This window comes from Marmota monax, unplaced genomic scaffold (genome assembly GCF_021218885.2).
Source record: "Marmota monax isolate L192 unplaced genomic scaffold, Marmota_monax_Labrador192_F-V1.1 WCK01_AAM20220418_F8-fsc00036, whole genome shotgun sequence".
Classification (NCBI taxonomy): domain Eukaryota; kingdom Metazoa; phylum Chordata; class Mammalia; order Rodentia; family Sciuridae; genus Marmota; species Marmota monax.
This window is the reverse complement of record NW_026694491.1, coordinates 4,930,708-4,949,640: the sequence shown is the minus strand read 5'-3', so window position 1 is coordinate 4,949,640 and position 18,933 is coordinate 4,930,708. Positions and strand designations below refer to the sequence as shown.

The 18,933-nt window shown below is 38.7% G+C and overlaps 1 protein-coding gene across 1 annotated transcript in view; it reads right to left on the bottom strand.

Annotated features, from left to right (window-relative positions):
• Positions 1–18,933, bottom strand: part of Fgd6 (FYVE, RhoGEF and PH domain containing 6) — a 113,815-nt gene that overhangs the window by 47,720 nt on the left and 47,162 nt on the right. The window contains exons 4-6 of the mRNA XM_046419353.2: positions 11,103–11,170; positions 10,973–11,003; positions 941–1,092 (exon numbers count right to left, since the gene is read on the bottom strand). Of these exons, the coding sequence (XP_046275309.1) occupies positions 941–1,092; positions 10,973–11,003; positions 11,103–11,170 (251 nt within the window). The remainder of the gene's footprint in view (positions 1–940; positions 1,093–10,972; positions 11,004–11,102; positions 11,171–18,933) is intronic.

Genomic DNA, 18,933 nt, shown 5'->3' with positions numbered 1-18,933 from the left:
CCTCCTGCAAGATAGGCAAGTGCTCTGCCACTGAGCTACATCCCCAGCCCATTATTTTGTGACTCTTACCATTTTGTATTCCCCAATGGGCTTCAATAATATGTTCAATCCTCCTAGACCAATCTTTGTACAAATTTCCACAATGTCACTAAAGTTTCTGCTTCTTTTCCTCAATCCAATATAGACAGCCTCCAATAATACCTTTTAGTATTTTCTTCCTGTTCTGAAATCTATAGTTTCTATAATGTCATACATCTGTTTTTTTGTCTTTGGCAAACAAAACAAACAAACAAAAACAGTGAATGATCTCTTTCAAAATGCATGGGGCTGGGGTTGTGGCTCAGTGGTAGCATGCACGAGGCACTGGGTTCGATCCTCAGCACCACATAAATGTAAAATAAAGATTTTGTGTCCACCTAAAACTTAAGAATAACATTTTTTACAAAATGCAGTTAGTTTCCTGACCTAAAACCCTAGAAGATACATAAAACATTTAAAAACTTCTCTAGCATGAAAATCTTGATGGGGGTATATAGCTAAGTGTTAGAACACATGCATGCATGAGGTCCTGGGTTCCATGCTCAGCACCAAAAAGGAAAAAAGAAAAAGAAAGAAAAATCTTCATCATCAAAGGTCACTTATAGAAAGTTAAGTCCATAGGGGGGGGTGTGGTGGTGGGGGGAGTTAAGTCTACTGAGTGCGGGCCCTTCTTGTCTGAGCAAGCATTACTGAAGAATTGTTTAAATGGTATGTGTTGAACTCAATGGGCCAAGGTTATGAATTCTGGCCACTCCAAATCGTCAATCTACAAGTAATTGTCAAGAAAATTCAGTCTATTAAAACAAGGTAAGAACAACACCTTCCTGTCACAGATGGGGTTATGGCTTCACTTAAAATTGGAAAATTTGGGAGAGCCCAAAACTCAGTATATTATTTTTACCAATTCAACATTCGTTCCTCTAGTTCTTTCAGGAGATCCCGGTTGAGCTCATAGAGCTGAGGCAAGTAGTACAAGATCTGATTTAGGATCCGATCCTCAATCACTGGCTTCCCAAGTTGCCTGGAAGCATGGGCTACAGCATCCCGGAAATCCTATTATAGTTCAGAGGAGGAAAAAGAATATTATATATATATAAAACTTTATAAAAAGTATTCCCCCCATCACCCTCTTCCCTAAAATGATATAAACTGCAAAGTTCTACTTCCCACACAGAATAACAAATCAAAAGAACTCAATTCTTGCTATCCCACTTAGCAGACAGGAAATTTTTAAGAAATTACAAGGCTTGGGTAGATATTTGATTTTAAAACAGACTATGATGTTTCTCTTAAACCTTTTAGTTTTGTCAGGAAGGTGTCTAGAAATTATATTGCAATTCTAGATTTTAAAAATACTCTAAAATCATAATATAAACACAACCATTTAAAAAGTCCTTAGGAGATCTTAATTGTCAGAAATATGAAGTCCATGTGGTCTGTTTTCAGAATATTGTATTTAGCTTTAATTGGGATGTAGCCCTTCCCTTTGCCCACCCCAATTTTAAAAATAGACAAGTGTGGGGGTGGGGTTGTGGCTCAGAAGTAGAACACTCACCTAGCAAGTGTGAGGCCCTGGATTCGATCCTCAGCACCACATAAAAATAAATAAAATAAAAGTATTGTGTTCAACTACAACTAAAAAATAAGTATTTTTTAAAAATTAGCCAATTGTGTGGATCACAACTCCTGGCTCCTCCTATCAGGGCGAGGGGGCAGTGCTGCCTTAAGGATGAAAACAAGGGGGCTTCTCTCCCAAGTGTGCTTGCTCGCCAGACTTTGCTCCGTAGCACACCCTTCTACAGAAGTAAAGTTTGCTTTGCCTACTTCCAAGCACGTTTAATTCCTTGTGGTACTCTGGTATTTCTAACATTAACTAATTTTATTCTTTTTCTTCCTTCCTTCCTTTTTTTTTTTCCCTCTTGGTACCAGGGATTGAACCCAGGGGCACTTAACCACTGAGCCACATCCCCAGCCCTTTATATATTTTTTCTTTTTAGACAGGTCTCACTAAGTTGCTGAGGATGGCTTTGAACTTGAAATCCTCCTGTCTCAGCCTCCTGAGCAGCTGGGATTACAGGTGTGCACCACCACACCAAACTACTTTTATTCTGGATTTAAAAGTCCCTCTTTTCATTTTCAGTGATCATTTACCAACAACCAAAGCATTCTAGGTGAGGCATGCGGCCTCGTTTTTCTCATCTGTTAAAGGGGTATAATGGTTATGAGACTTCAATTAGATACTACACAAAATCTTTTGCCATGCATATCATGTACCCTGCATCAACAAAACATTTTAACTTTAGATCTTAATTTCCCCCCTCCCTTTAGCCAACCTTTCAATATATACTAGGATTTGGACTTTTCACAAATAAGAAAATTTCTTTCACATATTTTTTCATTTTCTGTGCCCCATAAACCATCTGTACTGTGTTTTAATATGTCAACCCCATCACGCCCTATCACTCCAGATCTTGGAAAGGGTGGGGTAGTAGATAACTATTTGCCTAGATTTCCTTGTTCCCTGAGGGTGGGCCCGAGATGCAAGTAAAACAACAGTGGAATCTGAACGGAGGTCCAGAGGATTCAAAACATTTGTTCTTTTAGAAACAGTAGTTTTCAGCTGGGTATGGTGGTACACAGCTGTAATCCCAGTGATTTGGAAGGCTGAGGCAGGAGGATCACAAGTCCGAGGCCAGTCTCAGCAACTTAGCAAGGGCCTAAGCAATTTAGCAAGACCCTGTCTCAAAATAAAAAATAAAAAGAACTGGGGATGTGGCTCAGTAGTAAATTGCCCCTGGGTTAAATCCCCAGTGCCTAATAATAATAATAATAATAAACAATTAAAAAAATTGTTTTCATTAAAATCTTAAAGCTAAAGTAGGGTGAAATGATTCTCATCATGATTTATTTTCTTTTACCTTTATTTCCAACTGCTTTCCTTTAGGGATTCACTGGACAAATCAAATAAACAAAACAAAAGATACCATTTCCTCTCCTGATCCCTTCATGCCCCCAGCCCATGTTAGCCGTATTTCTTCTGGATAAAGCAAAAACAAAACAAACAAAACCTCATGATCTAAAAGTACACAAAGAAATTTCTAAAGTATGTTTTTTTTTCTTAATTTTATTTTTTTGCAACACTGGGGACTGAACCCAGGATCTTGCACATGCCAGTCAAGTGATGACCACTGAGACATGTCCCCTCCCCTAAGTATGGCTAGTCTAGATAAGTCAAACCTATATATATATATATATATATATATATATTTTTTTTTTTTTTTTAAGAGAGAGAGAATTTTTTAATATTTATTTTTCAGTTTTCGGCGGACACAACATCTTTGTATGTGGTGCTGAGGATCGAACCTGGGCCGCACGCATGCCAGGTGAGCGCGCTACCACTTGAGCCACATCCCCAGCCCATCAAACCTATATTTAACAAGTGCTAAACCTCCCTCACTTAGGACTCAATACCTGAGATCATCTTTATTGGTTTTATTGTCACACTGGCCCAAAGGAAGCAGCTATAAACCAAAAGAACTAACCAAATTAAAAGAACTAACTTGTATAATTTAAAACAAGAATTTATAACTTGCATCAGCTCTAATCCAGAAAAACCACACAAAACATCTCCAGGAACCCAGTGGCTATTGGCCAAATTCCACCTCCCAACAGCTTGTTTCAATCATCACTCCCAATTACTAGGAGAAAATAGAGCTACTTAACACTTTTGAGAGTCATTAGATTGTCTGCTCTCAGGCAGACCCATAGAATACAATGACAAATAATTCTGCCCAAGTTGTGAATATATTAAAAACCCAGACATCTTCTTCAGTGTTGCTTTTTTTTTTTTTAAACCAGGTTAGCAATTGGTATAATTTAGACACAAGAGCTCCTTGCTCAGCAAAGCAGTGAACACTGCCCTTTCTTCTGGTAGAAGAAGGGATGTCTATGTTTGTCACTTGGCAGCATGATAGCTTTTGTTTTCCAGTTGGAAAGTATTTCCTCAGCCATGACAAGGACAGTAGATGTTAGCTGCTAAGTAACTTAAGGACTCAGTTTGACACAGCTTCTGCCAGACTCTGCATTCCATGTCTGTCACCTCTGCCAAAAAGGAATCTCGTTTATTTAAGACACATTTAACAGAGACCAGCCATATCCAAAGTGGGCTGACCAGTGAGAGGCCCTTGACACATACCATGCAAAACTCTGCTTTCCCCAGCATTCCTAGATGTTTGTAGGCATCTCAGAAAGAACTGATGTACCATTGTGGGTTTTTGTTGTTGTTTTCGTTTGGTACTGGGGATTTAACAGAGGGATGCTTAACCACTGAACGACATCTCCAGCCCTTTCTGTTTGTTTATTTAGAGACAAGGTCACACTAAGTTGCTTAGGGCCTCACTAAATTGCTGAGGCTGGCCTTGAACCTGAGATCCTCTGACTCAGCCTCCTGAGTAAGTGGATTATAGGTATGTGCTACCATGCCTGGCTCCATGAAGTCTTTTTTTTTTTTTAAATTATGAGTAATATGTCAGAATAAAATAGAAAATTTAATACTTTAAAGAGCAAAAGACCAACATTTAATAAAGACTATAAGAATTTAGAGAGTATATATCCATAAGGCCTAGAAAGTTACATATTCTAAGCAGCACTTGACAAAGACTCTATGCTTGACCAAAGTAATCAGGTTCCTGAACCTTTTCTCTGTGTACTTTCCCTGTCAAATCCATCTTTAGTAAAAATCTTCAGCCCATGGTATCTGGCCCTGCTCCTCATCTGCCATCATCCCTCAGGTGATATGTGATCACGTTGGCCAATCTTCAGCAAGAATCCTGCTAAGCTGGCTTTGTTTGAGCACCCTTAATGCTGAGGTTCCCTGTTGGTCATTTTCCATTCACTGATTCCCACTACGCTCCTTGGCTACAAACTCCCACTTTTCCATGCTGTGTTAGGGGTTAAGCCCACGCTTTCTCTGCCACTACAAAATCCCACTGCAATGGTCCCTATGACTACAGTGATAATTCTGGAGGAAACTGGCCTTACCATGCTTTAACAAGTCTTATTGGATAATTTTTTTCTCCTGAGGGTATCAGTGGATTTCTTGGTGCCTTTCTGAAAACAGAAAAGAGCACTGTGGCTGGGGTGTAGTTCAGTAGTAGAGTACATACATGCTTAGCATATGTGATTCCTGGGTTCGATCCCTAGTACCAAAAAAAAAAGAGCATTCCTTCCTCTGGGCCAATATAATTCACATACCAAGGCCTCCAACTTGGAATTTATGACCTCCATAATTACACAAAGCAGCGATGACCCCAATCTCACTCCCTCACTTCTTGGGCCACCATCCTCTGAAAGTAGTGCACTCTGCCCCACTGCCAGATGTAACTCATCACACAGGAACTACACACAGACTTCTTAATTTCTCAGCTCGTCATGAACATCAGCCATTGCCAAAACTGGTGCCACTGGAAGGAGGTAACATCCTATTTTTTTATAAAAAGGATGATTACAACATATGTCTGGTTATTTTTCTAAATGTTAACAGCCAGGATAATTTGGGAAAGTGTGATGACACTTAAGAGCCAGAGGCAAAGCTATTTTGGACTAGAAGAATCTAAATTCACCAACACCTTGGAGACACCCATGAGGATGCAAGATGGCAGAATGAGCAGTTCGAAAATTAGATTCAGAGTTGACTTTTCCACTATAGGAAAAATGGGTAATGAAAATAAAGGGCTGGGGGGAAGTAGGGTGTGAAAATGTTAGGCAAGCTGTAGAGATTACTGGTATCAACTAACTCACTCTGCTTCAGACTTTCTAATATAAAATCCACCATAGTCTCTGCAAAATTTAACCACTCTTAGTTTTTGGTTCCACTAACCAAATTGCTTGTTCAAGTGGAATTTATAGAGATAAAAATGGACCTAAGCATATCTTAATATTCTTAATAATTTCCCAAAAACATATAAATAAGAACCAGAATAACTTTAAATGGATCTTTAATTCCTTTAAGATATTAACGTACTAGCCTTGACAGCTCTCATCACTTGGGGAAGACCCAGGGAAAAATCAATGCAAATAAAATCAAGTATGAATATCCTAGGCAATGAAGCACAAAACAGATGGCTTTGTTCATGGGGTCAGATTTTATATCTCCAGAGCCACAGAAGAGAGACTTAATCACCAGCTGTCCCCAGTAGGATTCCTGACCTCCAGGCATTACTTAACCACTATCATGACGCAGTGGATTACAAAGACCACATGGACATACGAACAGGAAGCTCTGTAAGTAAAAATCATAAAGAACCACTTCATGTTACATAAGAGCAAAGCAGCTACTGAGGTCTAAGAGTCATGATAAATATGCAGTAATGAGTGAGAAAACATGAAGTAAAACTACAAAGGGGCAGTCCCCATCTTGACAATTTTTGACTTTGTTTTTAAAATGAAAAATATTTTCACAATGAAATTATTCCTCTGTTCCTTATGCACAGACCTGCTAATATCATGCGGAATCATCAAGGCAAAACTGTATAAAACATGACTGAAACCAACCCTTCATCTCAAGTTTCCAATCTCCTTTAAATAAGATTAGTAAGTAAAGATCGTACTGTATCCTAAGTAACAAAGGTCTAGCTTTAGAAGATGAAAGACTAGCATTTCTCTCATTTCCTAGGCAACTGAAAGAAATCTAAAAGCAAGCTAAAATGCCTCAGGAGACACCACATCCTATATAGCATGGTCGAAATTTCAAGAAACAATTTTTAATCAATTTCTACACAATCACAAAAGGCAAGAAGTCAGACAGATCAGACTTCAAAGCCTGGCTTTCACATTTAGTAGAGGCTTTCTTTTGACAGCTAGCTTATGCTCCTCACTTAAAAACTGGAAATAACACCCATTTGGTATGAGGATTAAGACAGATAATTTGTGTAACATAGTTATACAATGTACTACACAAGGTACATAGAGGGCCTTCAATAGAGGTCATTTATTGAATTAAAAGATTTGACAGTTTCAATGATCACATGAACCTCATTTAAGATCCACAAGGCCTTGGAAGCTCTGAAACAAGAGGCACATAGAAAGAGGGAAATACCAAACCAACATGGGAAAGGAGCCTCTGCAGCAAGACAAAGGCGCTCTTGACTATGAAACTTCATCAGTGAAGGGCCGTCCTCACAAGAACAAAGCTGCTCAGGAGTGAGGTTAGATAGCTACGTCATTACAACTCAACAGTAAATGATAATTAAATGGTTCCCAAGACTCGAAACAGGGTGCATCTAGTAGAACAGGATGAAGATTTTAAGATGGGACAAACATGGGAAATGAGGAAGCCTTCTATTCATTTTATAATGCACTTAAAAACAAATAAAAGATACAGACAATTTAGTATTAGGAATCAGAATGTTCAGGTGACCTTGACTCCAGCTCTAAGATTTTATTTTTAAATTTTGTTTTGTTTTGTTTTGTGATACAAGGGACTGAACCCATGGCCTTGCACATGATAAGCAACTGATGTGTACCACTAAGCTACATGTCCAGTCCTTATTATTTTATTTTCAGACAAGGTATCGCTAAGTTGCCCCGGCTGGTCTTGAACTTGAGATTCACCTGCCTCAGCCTTTTGAGCACCTACAATTATAGGCATGCACCACTGCACCTGTCTACTCCATGGATTTTATTGAAAGTTTCTTAAATTTTCATTGGGATGAATCTCTCCACTTAAAAAAATTAGCGGCACAAAGATGGCTTATTACTAGTACTACTTAAGTATAACTTAACCAGACCATTGTTGTCTACAGGACCCCCAAGTCTGATTGTTCCCTTTCAAATTATTTTTTATTCATATTATTTACTTGGATATGGTAATGCATACCTATGGATTTTCCAGCAATTTGGGAAGCTGAGGCAGGAGGATCACAAGTTCAAGGCCAGCCTCAGCAATTTAGTGAGTCCCAAAATAAAAAAATAAAAAGAGTAATCTCAGTGGCTCGAGAAGCTGAGTCAGGAAGATAGTTGAGTTCAAAGCCAGCCTCAGTAACAGCAAGGCACTAAACAACTCAGTGAGACCCTGTCTCTAATAAAATACAAAACTGGGGGGACTGGGGTTGTGGCTCAGTGGTAACTCACTTGAGTGAGGCACTGGGTTCAATTCTCAGCACCACATACAAATAAATAAAATAAAAGTCCATCAACAACTAAAAAATATTTTTAAAACAATACAAAACTGGGCTGGGGATGTGGCTCAGTGGTTGAATACTCCTGAGTTCAATCCCTGGTACCACCCTCCAAAAAAATAAAATAAAATAAAAAGAACTGGGAATGTAATGCAATGGTACAGCACTCCTGGATTCAATCCCCAATACCACAAAGCAAATAACATAACAAACAACAACACAACAAAAACCCAAACAAATAAACCAACCAACCAAACAAACAAAAAACCACATATTATTTTATTTCATTACATCAGACGTCTAAGTTTCAGTGGGAATATTTGGGGCACAGCAGCAAATGTTCATTTAACTTGAAACTCAAACAATATGTTTGGGCAATAAAATATTGTGTTTACTTGTTTTTAAAATAAATTACAAAAAAAAAAAAAAAAAAAAAAAACCTTACCAATATAGTCAACAGCTAATGGGAGAAACTATTCATGTGGAATTATTTCTTGAAACGAATTAGCAATGTGAAGGAAATTTTTAGAATATGTTCCCAAAGCCAGAAATTCTTCATTCAGGAATTAGGCCTGTATGTTTCCAATGGACCAAGCAAACAGTGAAGGGGGATCATTTAGATAATAGCAATCATGCAATCCCTTTTTCATGTTCATCTGTATTTGTTAAGAGGAAAAATGAAACCAGGTGTGTTGGCATATGCCTGTAATCCTAGCTTCTCATGAGGCTGAGGCAGGAATACAGCAAGTTCAAGGCCAGCCTATGCAACTTAGCAAGACCCTATCTCAAAATTAAAAACAAAAAGGACTGAGAATGCAGTTCAGAAGTAGAGTACTTGCCTAGCATGTGCAAGACCTAGGTTTTAATTCCCAATACTATGGGAATTAAAGAAAAATGAAAACAATTATACTCACTGCAGGGACATAATGGGTATATATTTTGTGAAACTTCTTTTCTCAGCTATTAAGTTTAATTTATGATGATAATAATTAAATCACATTAAGTAAAACTCCACTTCAAATTCTGTTTCATTGTTTCCTCTACTTTAGCCCTTTCTTATTGTTAAGTCTTAATATTTTACTGAAACATAATTGGAATAAAGTAACGCTAAAAGCACTTTAACTGCAAATGCATAGTGAAACTTGTAAAATCTTGCAAGTACAAAGGAATGCATGAGAAAAAGGAATATGTGGTCAGAAGCATATAATTGTTTCCCAACAGGTCTGTTAAGAGTTGACAAGTAAAAAATTGAAAATAGAACTTTAAAAAGTTAGCTGTAAAAATGTTATTCCAAATGTCTGTTCTTACAAGCTATTCAGCTAAGAGAAAAACAGTTTTGAACAACAAAGAGAACATTCTTTCTACACTGCTAATGCAAAATTCTACTAACAGCAGGTGACTTCTGCAAATGTCCAAGGAGATATATTATCACTTTGAAAACTCAATTTTGATTGTATGTCCTCCTCTGAGAAGTGTCTGTTCAGGTCCTTGGCCCAATTTGGAAAGCAGTATGGAGATTTCTTGGAAAGCTGGGAATGGAACCAACATTTGACCCAGCTATTCCCCTTCTCAGTCTATTCCCTAAAGACCTAAAAAGAGCATGCTACAGGGACACTGCTACATCGATGTTCATAGAAGCACAATTCACAATAGCAAGACTGTGGAACCAACCTAGATGCCCTTCAATAGACGAATGAATAAGAAAAATGTGGCATTTATACACAATGCAGTATTACTCTGCATTAAAAAATGACAAAATCATAGAATTTGCAGGGAAATGGATGGCATTAGAGCAGATTATGCTAAGTGAAGCTAGCCAATCCCTAAAAAACAAATGCCAAATGTCTTCTTTGATATAAGGAGAGTAACTAAGAACAGAGTAGGGACGAAGAGCAGGAGAAGAAGATTAACATTAAACAGGGATGAGAGGTGGGAGGGAAAGGGAGAGAGAAGGGAAATTACATGGAAATGGAAGGAGACCCTCAGGGTTATACAAAATTTCATATAAGAGGAAGTGAGGGGAAAGGGGAAAATAATACAAGGGGGAGAAATGAATGACAGTAGAGGGGGTAGAGAGAGAAGAGCGGAGGGGAGGGGAGGGGAGGGGAGGGGGATAGTAGAAGATAGGAAAGGCAGCAGAATACAACAGACACTAGTATGGCAATATGTAAATCAATGGATGTGTAACTGATGTGATTCTGCAATTTGTATACGGGGTAAAAATGGGAGTTCATAACCCACTTGAATCAAAGTTATATCAAGAACTATGTAATGTTTTGAACAACCAACAATAAAAATTAAAAAAAAAATTAAAAAAAAAAAAGAAAACTCAATTTTGGTATGAGGGCTGGGGATGCAGCTCAGTGCTACAGTAGAGTGCTTATCATGTATAAGGCCCTGGGTTTGATCTCCAGCACCACAAAAGGAAAATAGGAATGAAAGTAGGAAGGAAGGAAAGAAGGAAGGATGAAACAAAAGAAGCTTCTTTATTATGAAGATAGAAAGATTGAAGACTTTGGAGATACGAAAATAAAGGCTTTATTTTTTTTTTTAGAAATCGTCTGCATTTATCTACAAATACACAAGATACATATGTTTTAGAAAATGCCTATTTTTACATATATGTGTGAATTTAAAGACATAACCAGGTATTAGAAAACATATGCATTTAATTCATTTAAGTTAGTTATGCTGAAAACTTTTTGGGGTAGGAAAGGGGTAAAGTCTTAGAGTTGAAAATACTAGCAGATACTTACAATATGCAGAAGTTTTAACACATCCACAAATCTGCAAAACAAAACAAAACAAAAGACAGCAATGAAAAAATGTTTTAAATGAGCCAATGAAGAAAACAACAGTCTTCTGAATTGTAAACTAGATACCTACACTTTCTCTGAGCTCATGATCTCCTTGGCAATATGATGAACTTTACTTTTGATCCCAGCATCTTCATCCTGTGGATAAGAGTTCATTAAGAGAGCATGAGTCTAGGCCATATCACCCTAAACACGCCTGATCTCAGAAAAGATCATGAACTCATGAAAGGATAAAGGAGGTCAGCTATTAGCAGTCAGGAATGAATTTCAGTTCTGATCTTACAAGTGTCCTACTAACATATAGTTCACACTGATATAGAACATCTCAAAGGCCAACGTGGAGCATTAGATGAGAGGTACTCCCTGACACAGAAGTAGCTGAGAGCCGTGGGTAATGGGATTGATGGACTATACTGGGGAACCACAGGGCCTTGGTGCAGCAAAGCCATCAAGGTTTCAAAATGGAAAAGTCACATTCTGCAACAGAAAGGACCCTTATAGCTATTATATGAGTCCTTCAGGTACATATAAATAGCCACATAATTATTAATGAAATATCCAATGGGAATGCATAAAAAGCTTCACCCTAAGTCCTTCTAACTGAGAAACTGGAGTACGATCTGAATAGGGCTCCTCATACCAAACACTAATCACACTGTAGCCACAGGATCTCTTAATTTCCTTAAAATCCCTCTTAGATATATGCTGTTAGAGTCAAGGCCATTTTACTCTAAAGATCCAAAATAAAATTCTGCTTTGTTCTTTCTAAGATGAGGTGTACCATGTTGTCCAGGCTGATCTCAAATTCCAGGACTCAACCTTCAACAGATGAATGAATTTAAAAAATGTGGTACATACACATGATGGAATATTATTCCATCATGGAATTTTGGCATTTGCTGGCATATGGATGGAACTGGAGAATATCAAGCTAAGTGAAATAAGCCAATCCCAAAGAATCAAAGGCAGAATAGCTGAAATGAAATTTTTTTTTTTTTTTTTTTTTTTTACTTCTTTGTATGTAAACAAAATGCCCTACAGGGACAAAAAATGTGCAGGTTTGAAATAAATAATAATACAGATGCCTCAGAAATAGATCTTAGTATTTTGTTGTTTTTAGTTTAAACATTGATAGAGCTGGCTTTGGCTCCAGGGAATTAGAGAAAAAGGATATAAGTCTCTCTTCATTTCTGTTTTTGTTTTTATTTAAAGAGATTCCTTTATTTTGTTCATTTATTTATATATAGCGCTGAGAATTGAACCCAGTACCTCACACATGCCAGGCAAGCGTTCTACCACTGAGCCAAAACTCCAGCTCCTTCATTTCTGTTTCTGTGAAAGATCTGAATATGCAGTTCCTCAGTGAAGGACAAATAAGACTAAGAATAAGCAATTATGACATTTTAGATAGCTAAAGGTGAAAATTATGATTGCTGAATGAAAGAAAACCCAACCAATAGCAGAAGACCAAGAAGACCCACTTAAAATAGGGATTAGCCAAGGTCCAAAGTTGATTTTAGAAGAACTAGAGGGGACATGGGGATTAGCTCAATGGCCGAGAATTTTGAGGCCCTGGGTTTGATCCCCAGCACTGCAAACTGTACACAAACACATGCAAAAGAATTGGGAAAAGATCCCAAATTTCCCAATATCTAACCGAAGAATTATTGTATTACACACTGAATTTCCCTTCAATATCTATGAGTGACCTTGTCATAGCCTCACAAACATTCACTGCTGAACATAAACCCACATTCCCACTCCCCTAGCAAGATTTAACAAATCCAAATACTCTGCAGTATTTGCATAATTTTTTTTTTGTACCAGGAATTGAACGCGGGTACTCGAGCACTGAACTATACCCCAAGCCCTATTTTGTGCTTTATGTAGAGACAGGGTCTCACTGAGTTGCTTAGTACCTTGAAGTTGCTGAGGCTGGCTTTGAATTCTCAATTCTCCTGTCTCAGCCTCCCAAACCTCTGGGATACAGGCATGTACCACCACACCCAGCTGCATAAAAATTTTTTAATGAAACAAATTGTTAATTATAACATTAAAGTTCTCTTCTCTTTCTCCAGAAGTGACCACCAATCTTGCAATGACTGTGTGTATTTGTTCCTTCTAAGTTTTCATACTTTATTACAGAAGAGTTTACATACAATAACAAGAAACCCTGACCTTTCTGTCAGAATGTAAATACGGTTAATTGTGAAAATAATCTTTAAAGGACAATCAATTACTAGTCAAAGTGTAGAACAACCTAGTCCTTGCCTAGGATATCTGCCTTGCTCCTGGCTTGACCTTAGCTCTCACATTTATTATTAAAGGGATAATTAAATGAAGGTTGACCTCTCTCCCTGTTATCATTCCTCTCTTCTAAGATAAGGTGTTGAATGATTGAGACTAATAGGTTGCATTAAGACTCAACTCCATTCATTCACCTTTTAAACTATGCTTAAAAAAAAAAGAGGGAGAGAGCTGGGTGTAGTGGCACAGGCCTATAATCCCAGCTACTTTAGAGGCTAAGGCAGGAGGATAACAAATTCATGGCCAGCCTGAGCAACTTAGCAAGAACACCCTCTTAAAAAGAGCCAGGGATGCAGCTCAGTGGTGGAACACTTGGCTAGCATGTGCAAGATTCAATCCCTAGCACCATACACACCACACAGACCATACACCCACGTACAGAGAGAGAGAAACTATATAGCTAACATCCCTGGGGAAGTCATCTTAAGTGCAATCTGATCTTACAGGTCACGTATCAATCATGCTTTAATAACCACAATTGCATACACATACATACCATACACATACTTGGATCACTATTATTTTGGAAAAATATTTAGCAAATCATTGCTTTTATATTATAATGGGTTTATCAGTATCATCTGTAGCTAGAAAGTTTAATGCTTATAAAATACGGTATAACTTTTAGAATTAGAAGTAGATTAAGGAGAGCTGGGTGTAATGGTGCACATCTGTAATCTCAGTGAACTGGGAGGCTGATGTTGGAGGATCACAAGTTCAAAGGCAGCCTCAGCAACTTACTGAAGCCCTAAGCAACTTAGTGAGACCCTGTCTCATAATAAAAAATAAAAAGGATGAGGATGTGGCTCAGTGGTAAAGTGCCCCTAGGTTCAATCCCCAGTACCAAGAGGGGGGGGGGGAGGAACAGGATTTCAGCAAAGACATAAAAATGGCCAACAAATATATAAAAAGTTGCCTGACATAATTACTTAATAGGGAAATGTAAGTTAAAACCAGCTTCACACCCATAGAATAGCTATATTTAAAAAAATAAATAAATAAAAGGTGTTGGCAAGGTTGTGGAAATAGTAGAACCTTTACACATTGCAGAGGGGCATGGTAGCCCTTGCTTATACTCTTTGATTCACGCTTTCTGCTGTCACCTGATATCACTGAGAACAGAGTTTGTACTTCTTATCTTCCTTGTTATTCTGAGGTCATTTCCAAGAAAGAGGAGTCTGTACTACTTTATGCTGTCAATGTAAAATCTGAAGTTAGTAATTGATTTGCTAACATTTGATAGCAAGGTGATTAAAACAGCTCCCCACCAGCTGATTCACTGTTATATGGCTAAGCCTGACATGACCAATCATTAGGATCACCATCTACGCTTAAATTTCAGATTCCCAGGCACCTGTCTTGGAAATCTATAGGTCAGAGATGGAACATAAAAGTGTGTGTTAGTGGGGGCTGGGGTTGTGGCTCAGAGGTAAAGCGCTCACCTAGCATGCGTGAGGCACTAGATTCAATCCTCAGCACCACATAAAACAAAGATATTGTGTCCACCCAAAACTAAAAAATAAATATTAAAAAAAATAACAGTGTGTGTGTGTGAAAAGCGGGAATTAAAGACAGAGCCTTCAAGAAGCAAATAAGAGTAAATATGTAAATTAATGAGGCCAACTAACAAGGCCAACTATGAACCTGACATCTTGAAGGAAAGAAAGATCATAACCAGACGGGTATGAAATCAGGAAAGGCTTCACAAACGGTAAAGCATCTAATGAACTTCAATCATTTTTTTTAAACAATCCATCAAACTTGCTTCCTAGTGTTAAGGCTCATAAAACAAGACCCCAAAGCATGACGCTTTGACATGCTGACCACTTTGAATTATAGGAAACTGGAGGCTTATGAAGCAGCCTTAGACTCAAGGTCTCTCTAACCTTTTTTTGTTTCTATCCACCCTCAAGCACAGGGAGGGGTTCTCACTGAAGTTTGCTTAACTAACTAAAGAAAGTTCTTCCAAAAGAAATACAATTGCCTGGTGGGGGGTTGTGCCTCAGAGGTAGAGTGCTGGCCTATCATGCTTGAGGCACTGGGTTCCATCCCCAGCACCACATAAAAATAAAATAAAGATATTGTGTCCACGTACAACTAAAAAATAAATATTAAAAAAAAGAAATACAATTGTCTTGAATTTCCTCCTTAAAATCTCATTAATTGGAAAAAGCTAACCCACAGAGTATAGTAAAAGGTCTCCATATATATTTATACTTCCCTCTATTCTTCTGAGAACTTCTACCTGAGAGACTGTATCTGCATTATAAGACCACCTTTGTTCACAGTAATATCCTGCCCTCCTCCAATTTCATTTTCCCCTATGAGGAGGGTGTTGAAGTTTCAACTATCTGGCCCTCTGTATATCATATTTTGTGTGGCTCCTATAGGATCACTAACAAATTTGCATGCTTTTCTTGTTGCTGATCTGTCCATTATCAGTTTATTTCAGCAGACTCAAATATGGAATCTTCAGATAGAAAAGTTTAGACTTTCCTATTCTAGCTACTGTACATACCCATGGATTAAAACCAGAAACATGAACTCTTCTTTCTTTTCTTTTTTTTTTTGTAGTGGGGGATACTGGGGAACCCAGGGTCACTTTACCACTGAGCTACATCTCTAGCATCCCTAGCCTTCTTTACGTAGAGATAGGGTATTGCTAAATTGTGGAGGCTGGCTTTGAACTTTTGATCCTCCTGCCTCAGCCTCCTGAGTGACTGGGATTACAGGTACCGCCACACCTGGCCTGAACTCTTCTTTCTTGCCTCAGAGCCATCTTTTATCATTCACACCAGAGTTGACAAGGCCTGTCAATTCATCCTTCTGAATATTTCTTTATTTTTTTTTCCCACTGTTAGATTTCCATCATGTGGCAAAATACCTGAGATAAAAAACTTGAAGGGAGGAAATGGTCATGGTCTCCGCAATTTGGATCCATGGTCACTTGGTGTTGCTTTGGGTCCGTGGCAACATGACAGGAGCATGTAGCAGAGGAGCTGCTTAGCTCATGGCAGCCAGGAAGCACAGAGAGAAAGACAGGAAGGGGCCAGGGTCCCAAAAGTCCCTTGAAGGGCAGGCACCCAATGACCTACCTTCCTTCCACCAGACCTCACCTTTGAAAGATCCCACCACCTCCCAACAGTGCCACAGCCAGGCAACCAAGTCTTTACCACATGGGCCTTTGGGGATTCAAACGACAGCACTGTCCTTCAACCCTGCCTCCTTGTCTTGCTTGTGCTATCACAGTAGCCTGTCTGGTTTACTCGGCTACAGACTAACTGCTCTGCCATCTATGCTCTATATCACCACAAGGAAAATATCCTAAAATGCAAATACAATAATGCTAGTTATTGAACTTATCGCAGCCCCCTGTCACACATGGGTAACCAAGACCAAACTTCCCTTTGCCATGTAAGTGAGGCACCTCACAATGCATCCGCCATCCCTGGCTGCTCTCTCCTACTCCTCCCCATTGTGTACTCAACTCCAGCCAAACTGGAATCAACCACCTTGTGACTCCAGTGTGCTCTGCCCTTACCTGTCTGTCTCCTTCACTTGTACCTTTCTTTTGGTTTTGACTTCCGGCCACGTCAAGGTGATCCTTCTCCCTAAGCATTTCTGCCTGTTATGTTCCAGTGCATCCTTTAAAATAACACCCAAAGGTCTTCTCTTTGAGGGCTGCCTTGATATTCTCTTCCTGCCACCCCCCAAAGGAAAAGATCACTCTCTTGTTCACAGAGTATATACAGGACTTTACTCGGTGGATTGTGTTTATTTCCTGAAATGTCCCAATTCCCTCTAGTCTATGACCTTACTCACCCTGGTACCTGCAGATAGCTCAGCCCCTGAGCTTCTGCATGGTTAAAATTCAGGTTTAAATAAATGTGAACAAGGGTGGCTGCCACCTTCTCAGAATCGAAGACCAGGACATTGTTTTTACTATATACTGCCTAATATAAAAATGCAAATTTAAATGAACTAAAAACTTCTGTCCTTAAAGGAGTAGCATGCTGCACTAGATGATTAGGACTTTTCCAATTTCAGAATAATGGAAGTCTATTTATTCAAGTATCTATTTTGCCTCTTAAACTAGGAAAAGTACCAAGCTAAATAAAGAAAGATGATTATTAGAAAATGAATCAATGGATTACAATCCTTTTCAAAGAACACAAAAAGTCCAAGATAATTAAAAGTCAAAAGAAAATGTGAAGCTTCTAGAGTACCTCCAACTTGTAAAAACAAGTGACAGATTCTCTCCAACTCGAACAATGATGAAAAACACACCTCTCTGTAAACCTCAAGAAAGGCCAAGTTTGGCATCTCAAATTTTTGGTTAATCAAAATTCTCACTTAAATGGTATCACATTTCAAAGCAGACTGCCTGTTAAACAACAGCATCTTCCAGAAATACACTGCTGTGGAAGTTGCAACATGAGACACAAACAAATGAAATTACTTTGTCAGGGTCATAAAGCAAATCAAACACATTCCAGAGCAGAACCTTTGATGTGAAATCCAGTTGTATGCTCTGATCTCAGTAATGGCCCAACTTGGTAAGTTCTCAACTATGTTCTTCTCTTTTCATATTTGTTCACTATGTTGCTTCATAAAATGTATCCACTACTCTTTAACAGAATTATTAAAAGGGCTTTTTCTATCCTACTCAAGAGATTTAATAAAATGAAACAATGTTAACCTCCAGACCTACCTGACAGCATCTCTTGTTCCTTAAGTTATCCCAAAGATGAGGTGAATCATGACCAATATCTAAAGGACAATGCTCTCTTCAGTTCTCACCCTTCTATTCACCAGGGAATACATCACAAGCTATTTCACAAAGATGATTTGGAAAAGGACAAGGAAACATGCAGAATGAAAAGGGTGAATATTCTAACCATGAAGAAGCAGAATAAATCCCTCATTTTTTCCCCTTCAGTACTGGAGATTGATAAAGTGATTGAGCACTTTATCACTGAGACACATCCCCAGCCCTTTTTATGTTTTAATTTGAGAGAAGGCCTCACTAAGTTAATGAGGCTGGCCTCGAACTTGTGATCCTCCCGCCTCAGCCTCCTGAGTTGTGTGTATCACCATGCCTGGCCACCTCAATTTTTAAACAAACATTTATTAAGTGCTGAAAGGAAACAACAAAAAATATAAAACTAAGAAAATTTGGAAAAAGAGACAACAGAGAATAGCATGGCTCATTACCGCACCTGTTATAATTTGGATATGAGTCCCCCAAAGGTTCATGTGTTAAAGGCTTGGTCCCCAATGCAGCAATATTCAAAGGTGGGGATTTGGGGGGAAGTGACTGGATCATGAGGGCTCTGACATCATGGAGGGATTACTCCAATGAGGGATTCATAATTTGATGGCATTATTAGGAAGTGCTGAAAACTGTGGAAGTGGGGTCTCGGAGGAAGTGGTCATGGGGGGAATGCCCTAGAAGGGCATATTTTGACCCTGAACGCTTCTGTGCTTCCTCTCTGGTTCCCAGCTGCCATGAGCTGAGCAGCTCTCCTCCACCATGCTCTTCCACAATGATGCTCTCAGCCCCACCTTGGGCCCAAAACAATGGAGCTACCAAC